Source organism: Diadema setosum, chromosome 14 (genome assembly GCF_964275005.1).
Source record: "Diadema setosum chromosome 14, eeDiaSeto1, whole genome shotgun sequence".
Lineage (NCBI taxonomy): Eukaryota > Metazoa > Echinodermata > Echinoidea > Diadematoida > Diadematidae > Diadema > Diadema setosum.
The window spans coordinates 6821020-6844220 of NC_092698.1; the positions used below are offsets into that span (position 1 = coordinate 6821020).

At 37.6% G+C, this 23201-nt stretch overlaps 1 protein-coding gene across 1 annotated transcript; it reads left to right on the top strand.

Moving 5' to 3' along the window:
• Positions 1-3186: 3186 nt before the first annotated feature.
• LOC140238133 (complex III assembly factor LYRM7-like) lies at positions 3187-22097 on the top strand. Its single transcript, XM_072318069.1, has 5 exons — positions 3187-3267; positions 4752-4824; positions 6676-6746; positions 19731-19812; positions 21824-22097. Exons 1-5 carry the CDS (start codon positions 3256-3258, stop codon positions 21898-21900), a joined length of 315 nt encoding a protein of 104 aa, XP_072174170.1. The 5' UTR covers positions 3187-3255; the 3' UTR covers positions 21901-22097.
• The last annotated feature ends 1104 nt before the right edge of the window (positions 22098-23201 follow it).

The following is a 23201-nucleotide window of genomic DNA, read 5'->3' on the forward strand; positions in this document are numbered from 1 at the left end:
TAATGAAGTCAGTTACAACAAGATACATGTACTGTAAAGGTGGATATTTTTACGCGAATAGTTTTGCGTGCTCGGCCAGGTAAAAAGAGTTTTGTGGTTTTTAATTCCGTGAAATCAAGACATCAACTACTGGAACATGGCAAGCAAAAATATTTGTGTGCTTTTATTTTTTGTCCCCGCCGAACGAGTTCGAGCAGGGGACTATGAAACGGGCTCCGTACGTGTGTGTGTCCGTGTGTCCGTGTGTCCGTGTGTCCGTCCGTGCGTCCGTGCGTCCGTGTGTCCGTCCGTGCGTCCGTGCGTCCGTCCGTGCGTCCGTGTGTGATCAAAATGTTCAAAATGCTACTCCTTCGCCATTTCTAACCCGATTTTGATTCTGTTTGCTTTATATGATAGCACTACATGGGAGCTTTGAAACTTCTATAAAGAATTTCAGTTGTGACCTTTGACCTTGACCTTTGACTTATATTGTACATTTTGCTTCAAAATGCTACTCCTTCGCCATTTCTAACCCAATTTTGATTCCGTTTGCTTTATATGATGGCACTAGGTGAGGGCTTCAAAACTTCTACACAGAATTTTGACCTTTGACTTCTTTGACCTTTGACCTTGATTTTTTGCCTATATTGTACATTGGCTACAAAATGCTACTCCTTCGCCATTTCTAACCCGATTTCGATTCCGTTTGCTTTATATGATGGCACTAGGTGAGGGCTTCAAAACTTCTACACAGAATTTTGACCTTTGACTTCTTTGACCTTTGACCTTGATTTTTGACCTAAATTGTACATTTTGCTACAAAATGCTACTCCTTCGCCATTTGTAACCCGATTTCAATTCCGTTTGCTTTAAGTGATGGCACTTGGTGAGGGCTTCAAAACTTCTACACAGAATTTTGACCTTTGACTTCTTTGACCTCTGACCTTGATTTTTGACCTGTATTGTACATTTTGCTATTAAATGCTACTCCTTCGCCATTTCTAACCCGATTTCGATTCCGTTTGCTTTATGTGATGGCACTAGGTGAGGGCTTCAAAACTTCTACACAGAATTTTGTCCTTTGACTTCTTTGACCTTTGACCTTGATTTTTTACCTATATTGTACATTGGCTACAAAATGCTACTCCTTCGCCATTTCTAACCCGATTTCGATTCCGTTTGCTTTATGTGATGGCACTAGGTGAGGGCTTCAAAACTTCTACATAGAATTTTGACCTTTGACTTCTTTGACCTTTGACCTTGATCTTTTTACCTATATTGTACATTTTGCTACTAAATGCTACTTCCGGCGGGGACATATATTACGCACCGCGTAATTTCTACTTTTCCTTGTTCCGTTAATTCCTGGTTGCGCGAAAATTTCAACACCACAAAAATTTCCACTTTTACAGTAACTGATACAGTGTACGTGTATAACAAGGTGATTTTGTAGGTTCTATTTATTGCTTTTATCCCTGATATAGCAAGATACCTGATACATAGGAAACTTTAGTGGTCCTAAGCAGCTTGTCACGAGGTTCCCCTGTACATATCATCAAAATATAAGCCTTTTGGGTGAACAATCCATTTTGATTGTGAAGCTCTCGATTGTGAAAAGGAAATCATGTACACTATGTATTTAATTTGACCTCCCACCATTTGGAAATTGCTTGCAATGCATTGAAAGGGTCTGCCAAGAAACTTGTCTGGCTGATGTGATTTGTTGGGACATTGAGTTGTTTTGTTGGGAGTACAGTGGACTCCCATTATAACGAAGTCCTCCGGACTGGCAGATTTCTTTTGTTCTTGAAGCGGGGGAGAACGTTTTCCACTTTAAGTGCCATTTTCATTGTGAAAGTTGCATGTGTGAGAGTCAAATTGCTCCTTCATTGTGTAGAAGAATACAAAAACAAAAAGTTGCTCATTCAACAAAGCAGTGTCTTTTTTTTAATCCTCATTTTCTGCTTTTCAGCAGTGATTAACAGCTCAAAGGGCATACATTGTAATGCACCCAGGCAGCATTGGCCAGCAAAATCGGGGAACAAATATTACAGCTAGGGCATACCTGCATGATAATAATAATAAACATAAATATATTTGTAATGAATATAAATAAATTATATATATATATATATATATATATATATATATATATACACATATATACATGTATATATATGTATATATATATATATATATATATATATATATATATATATATATATATATATATATACATGTATATATATAGATATATATATAGATATATATATATATATACATGTATATATATATATATATATATATATATATATAGATATATATATATATATATTATGTTCATAATAAATTATAATAAATAATTTGTATAGCACATATCACAAAAATAGATTAATGTGTCTATGCACATTGAAGGAAGGAACTAATAGAAATTAAGAAAATAGACATGAGAGAGAGAGAGAGAGGAGGCAAAACAAGATGAAAAGCAACAGCGCTATGACAAACGTATTGTGTTTAGCCTAGTCCACGGACACGTTAAAAAGATGTGCATATGAAACAGTGATGATGAATTTTACGTTCACCATCGTCAATCCTCTGGTTTTTCTCTAATGTTTGAAATTTTAATTCTTATCAACTAAAAAAAGAAGAAGGAAAGAATTATAGGGATGTGGTAATGTAAGTTCCGATCGAGTCTCTCCTGACATCAAGATAAAGCAAAACTTGATGAATGGTGAAGCCCATGCATATGATAGATATGGATCAGCAGGCAAAAACAGAGAGGTATCACTATTGCACTTTGCTAAACATCTACCGACTGAAAAATTCACAATAAATACTACATAACTATGACATTCTAGAGGTGTATTGAACACTCCCTCCACCCCGCTAAAAAAAAAAAGAAGAAATATAATGTATAAGTGATATTCTAAGGTTCTATTACCAATGATTACTGGAAAATTTCACAGAAGATGATTTCTAGCTCTTTGCCATAAGAATTTGCCGTTCGTTTGCATGTTTGCTTCTTGCTTTTTCCTTTGTTTGTTTGTTTGTTTGTTTGTTTGTTTTACCGAAGATGGTATCTCCTTTTTTTTTTTTCTTTCTTTCTTTTTTTCTGCTTTTTAATGCCTCCACCACGGAGTGTCACCGGAGGCATTATTTTTCTCCTTTTTGTTACTCCTTTGCACTACCATAGACTACTACATGCCCACCTTGGCACCTAACAACATGCAACTTGTGAGTTTTGAAGTGTTTTGTGCCTATTAGAGTGTCGGCAAAATGCGATCACAGGTAAGAGACGGACCTCACATATATACTCATCCCACAAACAGGGCAAATTTTGTACTGTAAACTAGCTGTAAAGACGTAAAACGAAGTTGTACTCGCGGCTCAGCTCGGCTCCGGTGTAGGTTCTATGCGGTCTAGAACTGTCTTGTGTGTGATCTACGCTATGGCTCCGACGGGCGGCTGCCGGGTGGTCGCTTGGAGGTGCAGCCCGGACGCTGGGGGAGCCAGGCCCAGGGTCAGACCTCGTGAACAAGCCCTCCGCGGTAGCATCACTCTAAACCCAACAGTGTAATGATGTCAAATATCAGTAGCAAACTGCATTAGAAATAGATTTAGAACTATTCGAGTTTCTAACACTTATACAATGGACTGAAGTGGTGAAGAATTTCGAGACAATATCGCCCGAGAATATATTGCCTGCCTCTCTGCCACTCTGCAATGCCAATGCCGTAATGGAGCGGAGGTGAGCTCTGAGAGTGCCATGCCAGCTAATGTTAGTGTCGTAGTGACATGACACTAAGTGTTATAGCATAGGAAGGGAAAGCCGAAAAGGGGATGGTACAAACAGTTATGGTTTAGATGGGGCTTCAGGTTTCAAACGTTTTATGATGATGATGAGAAAGATGATTGATGAGAAACCTCTTATGAAATATGAAAGAGCACATTATTCTAAGACTAAAAGAGGAACCCAAAGTTTATTTGATGAAATTATACTGAGTCAGATATCAAAAACAAGGTGATAGTAAAATACAGTGGACTCTCATTATAAAAAAGTCCTTGGGACTTTCTTTTGTTACATCGAAATTTCCTTATAACCGAACAAAAAAAACAATAAAAATGCATAGAGTGGATAAATGTTGCGGCCTGAATTTTTACTTCGTTGTAGGGCCTAACTGGAATTTCGTTGTAACAGGACGTCAGGAGTGCACTGGAAAAGGTGGGACCCACCTTTTATTTGGCCATTTGGATTACCAGGGTAGGCCCTAGACTTGATCTACTTTGTTTTAGAAGTAGGCTCTTGTTACTTTGTTTGTAGATACCTTGAGCCATTTCAAAACCAATTTTCGTCAAATAAACTTTGAATTCCTCTAGAATTGTATACTGTGTAGCATTTTGTAAAGTGGATTTTATGTATATTTAGCATAAAGTTAAAAGCTGTTTGAATCCTCATCTCGAGTTTCCAGTATTTAAAAGTACCTACCGGTACCATAGTTATGGGTAAAAGCGGCCTAACTGGTAAACTCGGCCACTTGTAATGCGCGAGCTGGGGGCTGAGTTTACCCATAACTACGGTACAGTATTTTAATCTAGAAAACCACTAAATCAAATAACTGTTGGATGAAATTCTCCGCATAGCAGGCCCTATTATGTAGCTGTAGAGAATTACAATGAGGCAATCCAGCTTCTTTAGTCTTGGAATCAATTTTAGTGAAACACTATGCTTTTGGGGAAATGCATACATCCTGTTTTGTGTTCTCTTTTTATAGGTTCTGTCCTTGTACAAATCGCTCCAACGAACGGCTCAGACGACCTTCCAGGGGGATACCAGGGCACTGCAAGGTACATTGCAATGTGCTCACGTCCTTAGCTCAAGCAGGGCTCGACACTAACGGTGGCCCGGTGGCCCAGGGCCACCAAAATTTCAGAAATGAAGAATTTGGTGGCCTGATCGGGCCACCAAAAAAGGTCGGATGTTTGCCTTTGGGCCACCAAAAATAAAAGTTAGTGTGGAGCCATGTCCGATATCACCCGATGGCTAGACAAGAGAGGTCAAATTGTTCTAAGTTATTTGGAACTAGTAATATAGCCACATAACAGGTTTTTTGTCTTGTTTTGTTTTGTTTTGTTTTTAACAATAATGCTACCTGAAAGATAAAGGATGAACAGCAAATGCTACTGAGAGATTCTGATCAATGCAAAATACTATAGTTACACAAGTTTCCACACTATGGTATGTATATTTTATATTTCATGTGGACTCCCATTCAAATATTTTGGGGAGTATTTTGGAGTATATCACTCATGTATTACTACAGTGCACTCCCGTTATAATGAACACAGTTATAACGAAATTTCGTTATAACGAAGTAAATCTTCTGGTCCCAAATTTATCACCATTAAAGTCTATGGTAAAAAATTCGCTTATAACGAACACGGTTATAGCGAAATTTCTGTTATAACGAAGTCTTTTCCGAGCGCCACAGACAAAGAAAAACAAAAGAAATGTGCTCCGTTATAACGAAATGTGAATTGCTTTCGAAAATTCGTAGCGGAACAAGCATTTATAGCTTCTCTGCATGGGTGAACGCTTCACACCACTGTGTGTTCGCTCTTTGTGTCACACACAGTTTCTGAGGGGAACTTGTGTTTATTATTGTGATATAATTATCCCATCACATTTCACATAGCTTTCCAGTGTATGATAAGTATTCAGCAAACAGAATATATGTGGTTTTCTTGTTTTCGTTATATATTGTATTTGTTCGGTTATAACGAAATTTCATTATAACGAAAGAAAACTGCCGGTCCCGAGCATTTCGTTACAACGGGAGTGCACTGTATTGGAGAGTATGACATTTCCACATCAATCTTTTATTTTCGTTTCAAGGCAAATCTTTCCTTTTCCTTGTAAACACAAACTGTATATGCCATGTAATTGGACAGTAATATTTCACAAAATGAGACTTGTAAGACAATGTTGTGAGTGCTTGAATACTCGATCAAGATCCACATTGATGGAATGAGAAAGAAATGTTACTTTTGAAGAGAAAAGTTAGCAATCTCTCACCTACAAGGTGATTTACATTAAGGAGTGGCGACATATTTGTTCTGCCTGAGGCAATATATTTTCATAAGAACTTTGTTAATTTTACAAATTAAGTTGACTCACCGACATTGCAAAGATAAAAACACTGAAATACCAGTATACCAAGTGAAGGCCTACTGTGTGTCTTGGAACCTCGTTTGTTAGACCATGAAAGAAATGCAGTTTTGCAATATGTTTATTGATGGTTTGTACCGACAATGTTAATAGGATACCAATGTGTTATGAAATTGTAATTACTAGCTGTATCAACAACATTTGTTTGGCACCATCATGATATTTCAGGTTGCTTTACTATATTGTTTCTTAAATGCCTCAAGAATGTTTGTGAAAATAACAGTAAATCATTTTTAGCACCACAAATCTTCTTTGTTCATATGATCTGTAATGAATAGATCTATCCCACAGATGGGACATAGAATGGAGGTCTTGTTGAATGAGAGTCACAGTTCATATGGAGGTCTCGCTGTACTCTTTAAAAAGATACAATTTGATGATAGGCAAAACAGGAGATCAGAGATTCAGTTGAATTGATAGTCAAATATTTTACCAGCAAGCATGTTTTATATTCAATCTCCCTTTTACAGCTGCTAGAGTGAGAATTCGAGATGAATTCAAGAAGAATGCCACCGAGTCGGACACAAAGGCTTTACAGAAGGTCAGTGCAGTCTTTAAATAGTTTTCGTAGAGATGAGGTGAGATGGGCAAAAGACAGTGAGATCTGTGATATTATTAATCTGCAAATAAAATTTTTGGAAATCATGCATTAACATGAATCATATACTGATAGTCAGAGCATAACTGTAGAGGTCTGTTGTCAAGGGAAGTAATGCAGAGAAACTTGGCTATGATTTTTGTCGAGCCCTCCGGAGGTGCGAGGAGATTAAGGGATCGCCTGTGGCGTCTGTCTGTCAGTCATCTGTCCGTCTCGTCCGTCCGTAACTCTACAAAACCTTGATTAACTCTCTACTGAGGACATTAATCTCAATCAAACTTGGAGGGACGAGTGGTTACAAATACAAAGTTACACAATTTACCAAACATGAAGGTCACCTCAAGGTCAAAGGTCACAAGCAGAGGTCAATGAATTTGAGGGCCCAAAGTATTTACGGCACGTTTCGATTATGGCTCATAACTTTTGATCCCTAGGTCCGTTTGTGACCAAACTTAGGATGGTAGATGTCCCTTGGGGAGTTGAATTTCACAAGGTCAAAGGTCACAGACGGGTCAAGGAACTTTTAGGGCCCAATGTTAAGTTTTTACGACGCGTTTCGATTATGGCTTATAACTTTTGATCCATATGTCAGTTTGTGACCAAACTTGGCTGGTAAATGTCCCTTGGGGAGTTGAAGGTCACCACATGGTCAAAGGTCATAGGTGGGGTCAATGAACTTCCAGGATTAGAAAAACATTAATTTCTTCTCCGCGAATGGGCGAGACACATTTTGGCCCTTGCCTTGTTTATGTCTCCTCCCAAAGGATGCTAGAGGAGTTATGTTTTGGGGTGGTTTGTTTGTATGTCCATCTGTCTCTTTCATGATTTGAGAAAAATTATTCACTGGATAATCTTGTTACGCTGCCCCGGTATGCTGTAAAGGTAGGGGATACCTTTTACAGACCTCCCAAAATGCAGCAAAACATTAAATATGAACCTCAGGGGACTTGTTTAGGCCACTGCTGAGAAATTTGAAAGTCAATAGTTATCTACAATTTGAATAATGCACAAAACTCAACTACTCAGTAGTTCTGTGTGTCAGCCACACTTAAGCCTTTTTGTTGCAGTCTTCTGTATTTTTTATCTATAAACACAAATCTAAAAGTATAAGAGCTGTTGTAATAACATATAGAGTGTGTGGCAAGAATGTATATAAAAATGTTTGTAGGTTTTGATGAACTTTCTTCACAAAATATACATGATGGACACACATGCAGTGCATGGGTCTGCAAAGGTAGCCTAGTAATGTACTGGAATTTACGGTGAGCCCCGAAAAAAATTCAATTCAAAATCTAACGGTCAATAAAAATGTACTAAATGTTACCTTCCACTTTCAATACTTTATGGGAGTTTCTAAAATGATACTCTCTTCAACATACCACTGTATTTATACAACTCTTCATTTAAGGCATGCAAATGGGATTCCCTACCTTTAATCATGCATGTTAGATGGGCTGGTCAAAAATTGGGAAATACCATTAGGTTGAGAGGTCACTGAACTTTGGCTGAAAATGACTTTTTTTTTAAAGAGATGTGACTTAGCTAGGTATGCTCAGTGGTAATAGAGTACCGAAGTGATGATATCACAGTCTTTTGTTACAGCTTGGGTTGGGGCCAGGTGGGAGCATAAATGCTTGGGCCAGTTGAGGTTGTTAAGAAACAGTTTCCATGGCAATGAATGGCTATTACATCACACTTTGGTACTCTGTATCATTTGCTTGGGATGGTTGAAGTGCAAGGACATTCGTTTTCATAAAATGACAGTGACAAAAGGTCAAGGGCAAATATTTTTCCAGCCATTACCATAGCTAGGAATCTTCAGTGATAATACACTCAGAAAAGAAAAAGAAAAAGAAAATAAACACTTTTTCAAGTTCATCTTTCTCATAGATTCCTTGGCTATTTTTTTTTTTTGTGTGTGTGTGTGTGTAATTTTTTATATACCATGTTAAAGGTAATTTAACTGGCTATCAACCTCGTAGGTCGACCAAAAAAAAAAAGAAAAAAAAAAGGTAAACTTAAAGGGATCGTATAGTTTTGTTTTAGACCTTATTTCAGGTTTCTAACATTTTTTTTTTTTTGTGTGAGATAATGAGTAACCTCATATGAAATATGAAAGAGCATGTAATTCTATATATATCTTTATATGATGAAAACTGGTTTTGAAATGGCTGAGATATCCAAAAAAGAGCGATTCTAATAAAGTGTGGGACCCACACATTATTACGATTGCTTTGTTTTACTTTGTTTTTGGATGTTTCAGTCATTCCAAACCCGATTTTCATCAGTAAACTTTGAATTCTTCTTGAAATGGTATATTCTGTACTATATCATAAGTGTTTTCTTGGTATCTTGCAAAAAGTTAAAAGCCCAATTCTCATCTCCACCAATACTGTACCATCCCTTTAATGTATGAGTGAACACATTCATTTTTCTCTTCCAAGACACAAAAGAAAAATTTGCAAAAATGGCCATATTGTTATTCAAACGTATGTGCTGTTCCATATACTATTGAAACAAAAGACAGATTCAACACAATAAGAAATGCAAATCAATTTGCAAAAATCAACCTATATAAGATCTATGTAATGTCTCTGTAACTCTCCAAAGATAAAGAAAGCAGACCATAATGGAGGAAATGAAAAATCTTCTGTTAGTGTTAAAGCTATTCAAAAGACATGAGAAGAAGCAATGGTAACAGAGAATAGAAAGATAGTAGAAATTTGAAATGTTTTTCCTAATTAAGGAAATTTGAAGTAATATTTGGTTCTTGAATTTGTCTCATGAATTCTTAAATTCATTAATTAAAAAGGAAATAAAGACATTCTCTCCATTCTATCACCTTCGTGTTTTACTCCCTATGTCATTTAAACTTTGAGCTGACAGAAAATTATCATGTTCCCCCTTCAGATTCCCCACTGTTTTCATTTGAGAATATAAAAAGAAACAAGGGAACGGAAACTTATTTCTGCTATTTCATTCATGTCTCTCATTGTGTTAAATTGGTCTTTTGTAATCATTGTTATCTTGAAGGGCATTTGCCTATTGATTTCAATATGTCAGCTTCTGCAATTGTTATCTTGTGCCTGGGAGGACAAAAATGAATGTGTTCACTCATGCGTAAAATTCCCCTCTGTGTAAACCTACCAGGTTGATTGCCAATTCAATAACCTTTAATATGGTATAAGACACAATGATTGTTATCAAGTGGTATGTTCGAAGGTCACTATGCGTTGATGGGATTGGTAGGTGAAATAGGACATAATTTGCATTCTTGAACATGATCAATGATGATAAAACAAACTTTTGTTAAATATGTCACTGTCTAGCCATACAGTTCCTCATAAGGTTGCCCAAGGATAGTACAATGCATTGGTAAGAAGACCAAAAATTGATTCACAGTTGGCCTAAAATGACAGGGTAAAAGGGCCAAGGTATAAGAAAAATAAAGAATGTAAAAAAAAAAAATAAAAAAAAAAAAATCTCTAAAATTTGGCAAAAACTCATCCTGTGTGAACTTCAAACATCTTTTTCTAGATCTGGATCAAGAAGTTGTACCACCAAGTGGTACTATATATTAAGATACAGCCTAATTCAAGTAAGTTCTTCATAGCAATGGCAGTGGTAGCTAAATTGGTGCTCAAGCGGGTGATGAGTCAGGTAGGGGACAAGTGTTTAAATTGACATTTTCATCTTTAAGAAAAAGACCTAAATGATGAATTCTTAGAAGGGGTCATCCTTGGATGATGTGATATTATACAACATGTATACAAACGTCCTTTACGCCTTGTTTTGTAAACATATTTATTTATATCTGTTATTTTCACATGTACATGTACATTATCACATATATTTTTGTATTCATACATTGTAAATATGTTTGTACTCTCATACCCCAAGAGGGGGTCGATAGAGTCAATAAAATCTTACAAATCTTACAAATGCATATATTTTCATTGCACTTGGTGTGAAATGCCATGCCCCCAAGATCCACAGGACTGATGGTAGAAAATATCTCGTCAAGATCATGTGGGACGCAGTTGTGGTACAATGCATAGATTCATATGTAGAGGAAAGATGTTCCAGTTCCCGGTGTGGTTCCATTGACGAAACCAACACAGTCATACAATACTGTAAAACCAGAAATTTTTGTTTGCATGGAACTTGTTCAAATTTCATGAGGAGCCAAGATTTAGAATTTAGGTAAAATGCACCTGAAAGTGTTTGTCTACACAAAATGTTCAAATTTGGTATGAAGGTCTACCATGATATGAGCTACAAATCAAAAGATATTTCGGACATGCGGCCCCCAGTGTTCCGTCTTTGATAGGGTCAAAGGTCATATTGTTGATGTATGGTTTATGTGTGCTCTATAGGCTACATTTCTCGACGGATTTTGTTCAAATTTGGTATGGAGGTTTATCACGATGTAATCTACAAGCCTGTCGATTTTGTATGTGCTGCCCCCAGTGTTCCGTCTTTTATAGGGTCAAAGGTCATGTTGTTGGTGGATGGTTTGTGTGCACTCTATAGGCTACATTTCTTGACAGATTTTGTTCAAATTTAAAGAGGCATAGTCCCGGTAGTGTAGATGGCGCTGTTGATGATACTGCTGATCACCGTTAGCATTGATACGAAGATTACCGAAGTTGAGCTGTCATCAAGAGTAAAGTGCGTAGGTGTTGCTAAGTAACGTTGCCTCTGTTGTCTTCTCTGTGCATCGTGCAGTCTGTAGTAATGCCAGGGTGCGTGCATATGTGCTTGTTATTATGACATCACAAAAGAAGTTTGCTAAAACTGTCATCCCCCTCAGCCGAATCATGAGCCGAACTGTGATCCGACCACTGGCTACAGTGAATCGGACTTCTTCGGACTTGGGGAAAGTGGGCCAAAGCGTAAGCGCTAAAGAGGAGTCAATAGCGTAGGTCTCTATAGGAAACTTGCGCCGTGCGCCCGCTTACGCATTTGACTAAAACACCGGGACCATGCACCTTTAAATATGAATATCTACCATGATATAATCTACAAGCCTATAGACTTTGGATCTGCTGCCCCCAGTGTTCTGTCTTTTATAGGGTCAAAGGTCATATTGGCGGATGGTTTGTGTGCGTTCTATAGGCTACATTTCTTAACGGATTTTGTTCAAATTTCGTATGAAGGTTCTGACATGATATGAGCTGCAAGCCTATAGATTTCAGATTTGCTGGCCCCCAGTGTTCCGTCTTTTATAGGGTCAAAGGTCATATTGTTGGTGGATGGTATGTGTGCACTCTATAGGCTACATTTCTAACCAGATTTCGTTCAAATTTGATATGAAGGTCTACCATGATATGAGCTACAAGTCTAAAGATTTAGGATGTGCTGCCCCCAGTGTTCTGTCTTTTATAGGTTCAAAGGTCATATTGTTTTTGTGCTCTCTATAGGCTACATTTGTTAACAGATTTTGTTCAAATTTGGTATGGAGGTTTATCATGATGGAATCTACAAGCCTATAGATTTTGAGTTTGCTGCCTCTAGTGTTCCATCTTTTGAAGGGTCAAAGGTCATATTGTTCATGGCTGGTTTGTGTGCGCTTGATAGGCTACATTTCTTGACAGATTTTGTTCAAATTCGGTGCAAAGCTCTACCATGATATAATTTACAAGCCTGTTGATTTTGGAAGTGCTCTCCCCAGTGTTCCATCTTTTATAGGGTCAAAGGTCATATTGTTGATGGATGGTTTGTGTGCCCTCTCTAGTGCCAGGGGATTGCATTGCACGGCAATGGAAATTTCGAGTGTGTTACTGACATCAATGATTTATAAATCTTTACATCTACTAATTAGTTTTAAGTTTTGGTCAATATTTTGCAAAGAAATGTAATTTTCTGGTGAAAAATAAGATTTTAGATTACAGTAACTTCTATAGCTATAGCATGTTTGTATTCAGTGTGTCACGCGTAATGATGACTGCAAGTTAGCCATGGTTTGTTGGCAACCATTTTGAAAATCAAGACATGTATCTTCCCAGTTAAAGAGGAAATCTGCCCCAAAATAGATATTCATAACTCTAAAACTAAAAGAAAGAGAGAAAAAAAAACCTACAGAACGTTCCAAAAATGATATGAAATAAGGAAGAAATGACACTTTCAAAATTCAAATTTTTTCAGAAGACATTTCTTGACCAGGCCTTATGAATGTTCAAATGAGTTGATGATGTCATGCCCTCACAATTGTTCATGTATGTTACATCAGAAATTCAGAAAAATGTTTGTTTGTAGCTAATTGATACAGGTACAGTAAAAGCATATTCCCATACCAAAATGTATGTTTATCAGATTTAACCCCTTTTTTTTGGTTCTTTTTATTTTGGGTGGTTTTGAGGCAAGTTTTATATTCATACAGCTGAAGTATGAGATTTTTGTAATTTCTGTATATGAAATGAATAAGAAATTGTGAGAGCATGACATCCTCACATTTGCTGATTTGAATATTCATAACAACTGGTCAAGATGTGTTATCTGAAAAATTCTGAAATTTCTGAATGTCATAACTTCCTTACTTCTTATTTGATTTTGATCATTTTTCCACTGTTCTGCAGGGATTTTGTTCCCCTCTTATGAAATTGATAAAATTCTGGTCAGGAGTGGATTTCTTCCTTAAATTGCCCTGTCACATAGGAAGTGCACAACTTGGTGCAGTAATAGAATTGATACATGTATCTCACAAAAGCTTACTACGACAATGTTACAGATGAATGTATCTTTGTATGTGTGTATATATGTGATTATGTGTGTGTTTGTGTATTATACTATGTACATACTAGGTGTTACAAAAACATTTAACATATTTCCAAAACTTTCTATCAGGATAACACTGACATTGATATGAGCAATAGCTGAATAGTGTAACTCTCCAATGTTGTTAAAGGTGATTTGAAAATGAAAGCATTAATCAGGTTCATTAAATTCATCTTCAAGATTTATTTTTGAGTTACGGTTCAGATTTTGCTCTATTTTCAACCCTCTGTACAAAACTTGAACTTTACACAGGGGTCAATTATTATGCATGGGAGTGTGTGGTTAACACCCAGACAATGGTCCTGAACAATGACCAGGTTTAAATGCTCATGAGAAATTCTACTATCACAGCTATTCTGATTCATCCTGAAATGTGTATATGCAAGCACATGAACACATGTGCCTACTTTTTCATGTGCATGCATTTTACCCCTTACCATGAATTCAAACTAGCAGTGGCCAGAGCAATCCATCATGAATCATCAAAGGAACCCCAAACCCAAAGAGAAATGTGGATTGAGTAAAAGCAGCAATATCAGTAGAACACATTTGATCAGTGAAAATTTTAGGAAAATGGGACAATTGATGCAAAAGTTATGAATTACATGAATTTTGGTGTTGGAACCCTTGGATGAGGAGACTACTTGAGGTTATGGCGTCATGTGTGGACAACACAAAGAAATTTAGTCAAAGGAAATTCCAAAAAAAAAATACTTTTCATGAAAATTACACATTCCATCAACTTGATACTGACATAATGTTAAAGGTAGCAATTATTCCTCCTGCTTTCTGAAAGGAGTTAGTCAAGTGCTCTTTTGTTATGCTAGAAAAGTGATTATTTTTGTGTGTGTGTGGAATTCCCTTTATATTTTCTTTATATTGTTGTCCACACATGACATCATAACCTTTAGTAGTCTCCTCATCCAGCGGTTCCAACATCAAAACTTTAAAGATTCATAACTTTTGCATCCATGATCCAATTTCCTCAGACTTTTACTGATGAATGTGTTCTATTTTTTACTACTTTCACTCAATCCACATTCTCTTTGGGTTTTGTTTCCTGTAATACTAATAGAGCATTGATGTGCCTTGGAGCAAGAGACCAGAAGTCTAGTCTGCAGAGCTCTGAAATGGTGGCTCTTACATTATTTGTGGTATTCATGTCTGTTGTTCAGGGTCATTGTAAGCATACACTCACTTACACATCATTGGTTCCAAATTTGCACAGAGATTTCAAATTTGACCAAAATCTGGAACTTAACTTTAAAATTAATCATGGACTTTAATGAAACTGATTCACGCTTTCATATTCAAGTCACCTCCAACTCAATTGTACGCTATTCAACTATTACCAGTACTTGTACCGATGAGTGTTATCTGATATCTAAGGATCAAAAGTGGGAAATGTTTTTTGTAACACCTAGTATGTGTATGTATATATGTAAATGCAGTTGACTGCAAAGAGAGAGAGAGAGAGAGAGAGAAAAAAAAAAAAGAAAGAGATATAATGATGTCACTCCACCATCACTGTTGGGTGGGTGTGTGAAAATCTTGTTTTTATCATAGTATGCACAGGATGTGAAGAGCCCTTGAGAGAAAGTGGGGGACATGGGAGCAGGTGTCTAGGCTTTGGATGACGAAGAAACGCTGAGGTCAAACGTAAAAGCTAATGGTCAATCCAGCCTTTGAAATGTGGCTATTGTTTTGTTGCTTTATGGAAAGCTGTGGACACTTTTAAGCATGCCCTTTTTTTCCCCTTCAAAACCCGTGGAAAACTATAGTCCAGAGTGAAGATATATATCCAACTTTAGAGCACTGTAACTAATGGCAGCCATGGGGCGGGGGGGGGGGGGGGGGGAGGGGGGTGGAACAAAAGCTCTTTTAATGGGGGAGAACAAAAGCTCTTTCAATGGGTTATGCAATGAGCCAGTGCAGAAATTATCTTCAAATTGTTTGATGCATCATACAGATACTTCAAGCCCCCAGTTAGAAATTAACATTGAAAAACAGTACCCAAACCGAGTTGGTCTATACTTGGGTAGGTGTCCGTGGGAAATGCATGTTATAGCAAGGTCAGCTCATGTATTTCGGTCAAGTCGCATGCTCATAGAGTGAAAGCCTGGTGTCCAATGCAGCATGTGAGCTCACATTCCATTTGCCCTGTGCATGTAATTCTATAAAATCTCCTGTTTTTAAAATTTTTTATTGATGATTTAAAGGGTGTGTACAGTTCTGGTCGAGGTGAAGATTTAGCTTTAAACGTTTTGTGAGATATCCAGAAACCACTCTATGAGATGTGAAAGAGCATGCACTTCTAAGGGGTATCAAAAGTTTATTTGATGAAAATCGGTTTTGAAATGGCTGAGATATCCAAAAACAAGGTGAAAGAAAGAGATACTATTAAATAAAGTTGGGGCATGTCGCCTTTTTTTTTTTGGATATCTCAGCCATTTGAAAACCAATTTTCATCAAATAAATGTTGAATCCTTCTTAAAATTACATGCTTTTTCATATTTCATAAGAGGATTTTCATTATCTCACTTAGGAATGTTCAAAACATGAATCCCTCCCTCAACCACTACTGTACAGTCCCTTTAATATACTTTTCATGCAGGGGCTTATAGAAATTATATACAGCGTGTCCCACAAAAATGCTAATGGCATTCTAAATGAGTATAATTTGAAAATTACCAAATCATATTGTATATAGTTTTAAAATCTTAAACTCGCATTTATTTTATACAACTGGCTTAAATTTTATGCGATATGGTCCAGTGAACACAGAGATATGAGCCTTCTTTCAGCACTCATCAGAAAACCTCTCAATCAAAGTTTCTTTATTACATTGAATGAAGTACATAGTCTGATTACGTGTGGAACGTTGTTTCTCCTACAACTTTGTTGAGGTTCTTGAATGAGGCTTTGCCTCACGTAGTCCATGTCAATGTTTTCTTGCATTCGATCTGTTCCTCTTCTCCCTGATCTGCCCTTGTTAAGGTTATTTGCTTGTACCAGTTTCCCTGTATTTGAGCACATTTTTGAGTATTGTCGCCTTGCATGGTGCTCTTTGATTGAATTCTGCCCCGAATTCATCTTGTACCCTGTTCAGATTTTGATCAGATTTCGTCTTGTTTCGCTGAACGCATTAGGGAGGGATGAATGAATAGGTCATCCCCAAGTCCTGAACAAAAAAAAAAATATCCTTGCAGATTTACTCGCATGGCTGAATGTGAATAGATTATTTGCCCCACTTGAATAGATAACAAATTTTCTTAGCTGAACCTGACTACACATACTACTTAATACAAAACTTGGATGGAGAGGTTTCCTGATGTGTAATGAAGAAATGCTCATATCTTTGTGATTATTAGACCATATCTCATAAAATTTCATCTGTTTGTAGAAAATGAATTGTAGTGTACGGTTGTGAAGATATAAACAATATCATGTTGTAATTGTCCCCGCCGAACGAGTTCGAGCAGGGGACTATGAAATGGGCTCCGTACGTGTGTGTGTCCGTGCGTCCGTGCGTCCGTGCGTCCGTGCGTCCGTCCGTCTGTCCGTCTGTCCGTCCGTGTGTGCGTCCGTGTGTGATCAAAATGTTCAATTTGCTACTTCTCTGTCATTTATGAGCCAATTTTGATTCTGTTTGCTTTATATGATAGCACTACATGGGAGCTTTAAAACTTCTACACAGAATTTCAGTTGTGATCTTTGACCTATATTGTACATTTTGCTACAAAATGCTACTCCTTCGCCATTTCTAACCCGATTTCGATTCCATTTGCTTTATGTGATGGCACTAGGTGAGGGCTTCAAAACTTCTACACAGAATTTTGACCTTTGACTTCTTTGACCTTTGACCTTGATTTTTGACCTATATTGTACATTTTGCTACAAAATGCTACTCCTTCGCCATTTCTAACCCGATTTCGATTCCGTTTGCTTCATATGATGGCACTAGTTGAGGGCATCAAAACTTGTACACAGAATTTTGACCTTTGACTTCTTTGACCTTTGACCTTGATTTTTGACCTATATTGTGCATTTTGCTACAAAATGCTACTCCTTCGCCATTTCTAACCCGATTTCGATTCCGTTTGCTTTAATGTGATAGCACTAGGTGAGGGCTTCAAAACTTCTACACAGAATTTTGACCTTTGTCTTCTTTGACCTTTGACCTTGATTTTTGACCTATATTGTACATTGGCTACAAAATGCTACTCCTTCGCCATTTCTAACCCAATTTTGATTCCATTTGCTTTATGTGATGGCACTAGGTGAGGGCTTCAAAACTTTTACATAGAATTTTGACCTTTGACTTCTTTGACCTTTGACCTTGATTTTTTACCTATATTGCACATTTTGTTACAAAATGCTACTTCCGGCGGGGACATATATTACGCACCGCGTAATTTCTACTTTTCCTTGTTTTAATATTATGCTCATCTAGAGTGTCATCAGCATTTTTTTTTTTTTGTGGGACACGCTGTGTATATATATATATATATATATATATATATAACGAAGAATCAAGAAATAAACTGGTAATGCATTTTTTCCGCCAGTAAAGAATGAGTTTATTCGACTCGAATTTTCGGTGGCCTCCACCTTCTTTAGGAGTCTTGACAATGACGGTACCAAAACACAAATTGAACATGTTCAATTTGTGTTTCAGAGTAAACATGGACAGTAATAGTAGAAGATGTGTATGTCTTACCATTAAGCAATGTTACATGCGCGTCCACAAGCGTCCACTGCAGTAAGGACTAATTTTGTGACACAAAATTTGTCATTACTTGAGGTTTGCTGCTCCCCATCATTGTCGATTTTCCAAAGGCAGTTAAGTCCGAAAAGGCACCTCAGCAAAATAAAACCAAAATGAGAAAAACGGTTCTTTTGTCAGTGACGATGAACGATTACACAATCGTCACTGTCCAAACATCTGAATGTACACATCAAGATGCACATAATAAGGTGGCAGCGATGCGAGTCAGAGTAAAGAAAGACCCTCCGTTCATAGTCCATGTGTGTAGTAGGTCCATGCTGCAAGTGTAAAGGCCCTGTCACACCTTTCCAGGTAAGCTACGGGCTTGTTGCGAGTAGGGATTTTCCAGTATGCAGGAGAATTTTCTGCGGGCAGACAAGGATGTCGGTGAATTCCATACCAGTGCGTCTTACTGCTAGACGCATGCTATATTACCTGCTACTTGCATGTATTCCTTGTGACCTGCGTGAGTGCTTTGAAACCAATCCATTTTCAGCTACGAGCGACATACGGAGACTGCGAAGTACCTGCGTTAAAGCCGCGAAGTACCTGCGTGGGAATTGCACACACAAGTTCGATTTACCCGCAGCCAAGTTTTGAGCATAACCAAAACTTTTTCCGGGGGAGTCGCAGGGATTGCTCGCAGAGATCCACGCAAAACGCCAGTAGGAGGCCATTAGTGGCAGCACCTCGCAGGTAACGCCCACGCAGGTACTTCGCAGTCCCTGTATATGCAGACAAGATGATGACATTCTGTGGGACTTCTGCCATTCCTTCAGAGGGATTCCTTCACTGAGTTGTCAGCCCTCACTCGCCACCCATGCGCCTGACACGCAGGTCACACAAAAATAGACTATAAGTAGCATGGGTCCAGCAGGTAAGATGCATGCAAAACTTCCCCAAATCCTTGTCCTCCTGCAAAAATTGTCCTGCATGCTGGAAAATCCCCACACGCAACAAGCCCACCTAGCTTGCCCGGAAAGGTGTGGCAGGGCCTAAACGTGGCTGAGGGTAAATAGAACTTGTGTGAGCAACTCTGGGTAACTACGGGTGAGATACATGACAGGTACTGTCATGTACGGGTCATCTGCGGGGACCTCCGGGTAGTAAACATTGTTCTTCGCAAGTTGCACTCAAGGCTTGCCCGGAAAGGTGTGACATGGCCTTTAAAGATGTGAAGACGGCTGTATGACATGGAATTAAATGCAAAACGTGTGTGGAGTTTTATTCACACAGTTTGTAACATTTATATGCCATATTGATGCACTAGATGTTCTGAGTTTTAATCTTACAATGCCTGTAATGTACTCAGTTTCTTTTGCTTTCAATTTGATGAGTTCCTTGAAGTGGCATGCTCAGAATATTTTTATTTTCATCCTCAGTTACTGAAGATTGGCGAAGATGTCAAGGTTTTGCTAGAGAAAGCAGTAGCACAAGGAGTGTTGAATGAAGATGGCAGATATGGTAAATATGGTGCTCTCATTTGTCAAATACTAAATTTGTTCATTTCATCTTCTTTACATTATCAACCCAAATGTATTTTCACTGTGAGAGATGAATATTTGTACTTTTATGAATCAAATCTAAAGTAAAGAATATGGAAAGATAAAGTAGAGTTTCAGAAAGTCACAAGTGGAAAAAAGATCAGAAATTGAATATTCAATCATTGATTGAAGGACAAGTCCACCTTCATAGACATGTGGATTGAGTGAATGCAGCAATATCAGTAGCAAACATCAGTGAGAGTTCGAGGAAAATCGGACAATTCGTTCAAAAGTTGTGAATTTTTGAAGTTTCTACTCGGTCACTGCTGGTTGAGAAGTCTACTACAGCTTGTGATGTAACATGTGTACAGTGATGTAAAGAAAATATGAAGAAAATTCAACTTTTTTCACATAATAAAAGAACGCTTGACTTGCCTCTTTTAGATGACAGGGGAATAATATTTCCCTTTACATATGTTTTTGAATTTGGACTTGTCCTTTAACAATTTTTTTTTTTGTCACTAAAAAGAAAAATATTCACATAAATTATGTGGTATGCGAGTACATGGTAAGTTAGGAATACAGTACAGTCAAGCCTTCCATTAATTGCATGTATGTGGATTGGCAAAGGTTTCGACTTAAATGCAATATTTGATGAACATGATGGCAGTTAGTTAATACATGGGAATTTGAATCAGCTTTGCCAGACTGACTTTGACTGCAGCTGTATACACAAGCCAAACATTTGATATGCAGCAAGATGTTTGTTTGTTTTTTCTATTTTGAAACACACAAAGTTTGCTGTAAAAAAAAAAAAAAAAAAAAAAAAGTTCACTGTACCTTAGCCATTTTCTATAATTGCTGGTACTCCTCAAAGGCAGGGATGTATCAAAATTGCATGATGAAATATCCAGAACAAAGGCACTCGGCTTCCGTCAAAGTGGATTTTTCATTAGCGAAAGTTTGCAGCGATTTAATAATGCTTTGTTCATGGTGTTTGTCTTCCTTGCTTTGTTTTGGTTTTTTTTTTTTTTTAATCTCAATGCTGCTGTGAACAGTGCTACTGTGAACAGTGCTACATCCGTGAGAGACAATTGATTTGCTCCAAATTCATAGTTCAGCAAGAATATTTTTTTATTTTTTTTTTTTTCAAATGATTGAATTTCAGATAATTGTGATTTTGCCCCAAAGCATTAAATTCATCAACAGAAGAAAAGTGTCTTTTGAAGCCAAAAGATATTATGATTTGTAATTATAAATGCCTTCAGCAAGGTTGTGATGCTAATTGCAACAGAAATTGTTTTCTGATAACGTGGGCAGCTTGGAAAGACAGTGTAAAGTAGGTATGCGCTATTTGCAAAATTTCTGTAAGTATTGAATATGAATAGATCCCATGTACACAGAAAAGTCTTCTTGTATGTCCCTGAAATATACATGTGTACTATTTTGTTGAATGCCAAAACATGATTTTTTTTTTTTTTTACTTAAAAGCAAGAGGAATGTTTTAATTCTCTATGTGGGACTGGAAAATGTCCTTTCTACCCACAACTCATACAATATTTTGAAAGGGAAAGGAAAAAAAATCATATTTACGTAGAAGTTCAAGCTCTCATTCACCAAACAAAAGAGTTACCATGATTTGAATTGAGTTTATTTCCACATCAGGCATTAAAACAACGCCAACATCATTGGTCATACAAAAAAAAAGACAAAGTAAAGACAAAAGCAAACAAACAAACATACAAATGATAGTGAAGGAATCTCATAAAGCACACAATAGAGGCTTGTTCGTAATGATCCCCTTAAAGTAAAGTAACACAGATTCGATGTACAAAAGCAGAAGATTAAGGTGTTGTTGTTTTTTCTTCTCCAAATTCAGAGGTTTCGCAAGTGATGTAATGTAGCTCCTACATGGTTTACATTATGAATTCTTCACATTATGTTTCACTCTTTATCCACCTCCGTTGACATTCCCCCCCCCCCCCCCCAAGCTTTGAGAATTCACGAGCACCTTCTCAGGGAGGACAATGCCCCACTTCCACCCAAGAACAAGGAGGACAAGAGATGAATGGTTACCATGGGATCGTGGATACCATGGTGATGAAAAATTCAGCATCAAGAGGAGACAGCATGTGCAATGTGTGGCTGAGCAAGTGTGTGGATAATGGTGCTTACTTGAAAGTTGTATCGAACCGTACCCTAAGAAGATTACATCTTTCTCTGTTTTTTCTTCTTTTTGATACGTTAATATCAACTCTTACAAAAGGGAGGTTTGAATTATTCTTTAAAGTTAAGAAAAAAGATTCTCTTGTTATACTACGTATCATAACATGAGTGAAATCGATGTAGTCTCAAGTGACTTATTGAAATATGCACAAGATTCAGCATTTAAAATAGTGGAAAGATTACAGTGAATGATAGTATTTTGTATAATTGCACTTGAGGAAGCATTGATGTATATTTCCTCTTGAATGAAAGGGAGAGAGAGAGAGAGAGAGAGAAAGAAAGTTGTGTGATTACCAGTACATTTTGTCTTCCCCACACATTGTACTTGCATATCTGCTAATGTGTGTGAAGACTGCCAATACGTTGCTCACTCAATACTTGCTTTTCAGTTATGCAGCATGATGGATGATAATAAATATCTTGTCAGAGTGTGGCCCAGGAGGCAGGTGTGTGTGTGTGTGTGGGGGGGGGGGGCACGGGATTACCCCATCCTTGTCCTTGGATTCCTGCAGACACACTGAATCCCCATGGTTGTACGCACATGTTTCTTAACAAGAAGTCCTTTTGTTAACGTCACACTGTCCTGAAATTTACACAAGATGGCCATACAAATACAGTGTATAGGTGCAATCACACATCGCCGGTTTAGATGGCGGTTCATGGCGGTTCAGCAAATCGCCGTGCTCCGCCAAAGACCGTGTTTACACCGTACACAAACCGTGGTCATCCGTCACCCATCCGCCATGAACCCCGAGAACCGCGGGGAACCGCGGGGAACCGCCAGAAAAATTAAACATGTTTAATTTTTCGTGGCGGTCTTGGCGGTTTGAAATGGACCGTGTTCACATCGCCGTTCATCGTGTTAAGAACGGCATCCTCCGTGTTTGCACCGCAGGATCCGTGATAATACCGTGTTAACACCGCCATAATTTTCAAGCGAAAAGAAACAATGAACTTAAAAGAATAATGGCTCCGGCGACACCTCGTGGCGGAGCAGTAAAAAATGGAGATAAACGCAAAGATGAACCCATAATGCAAGATCGGGCAAATATATTGAATGCTACAGTTTCCTTACTTCTTTAACACATATACAGTAACAAATAAAGTTTAATGTTCAAAAAGTTGTTGAATAGTATGTTGAAT

What these genes read in the sequence shown, in the direction of transcription:
- LOC140238133 (XM_072318069.1), top strand. An exon ending in ACACAAAGGCTTTACAGAAG is followed by an intron (nt 6,747 to 19,730) that starts GTCAGTGCAGTC and finishes TTTCATCCTCAG; the next exon opens with TTACTGAAGATTGGCGAAGA. An exon ending in GAATGAAGATGGCAGATATG is followed by an intron (nt 19,813 to 21,823) that starts GTAAATATGGTG and finishes CCCCCCCCCAAG; the next exon opens with CTTTGAGAATTCACGAGCAC.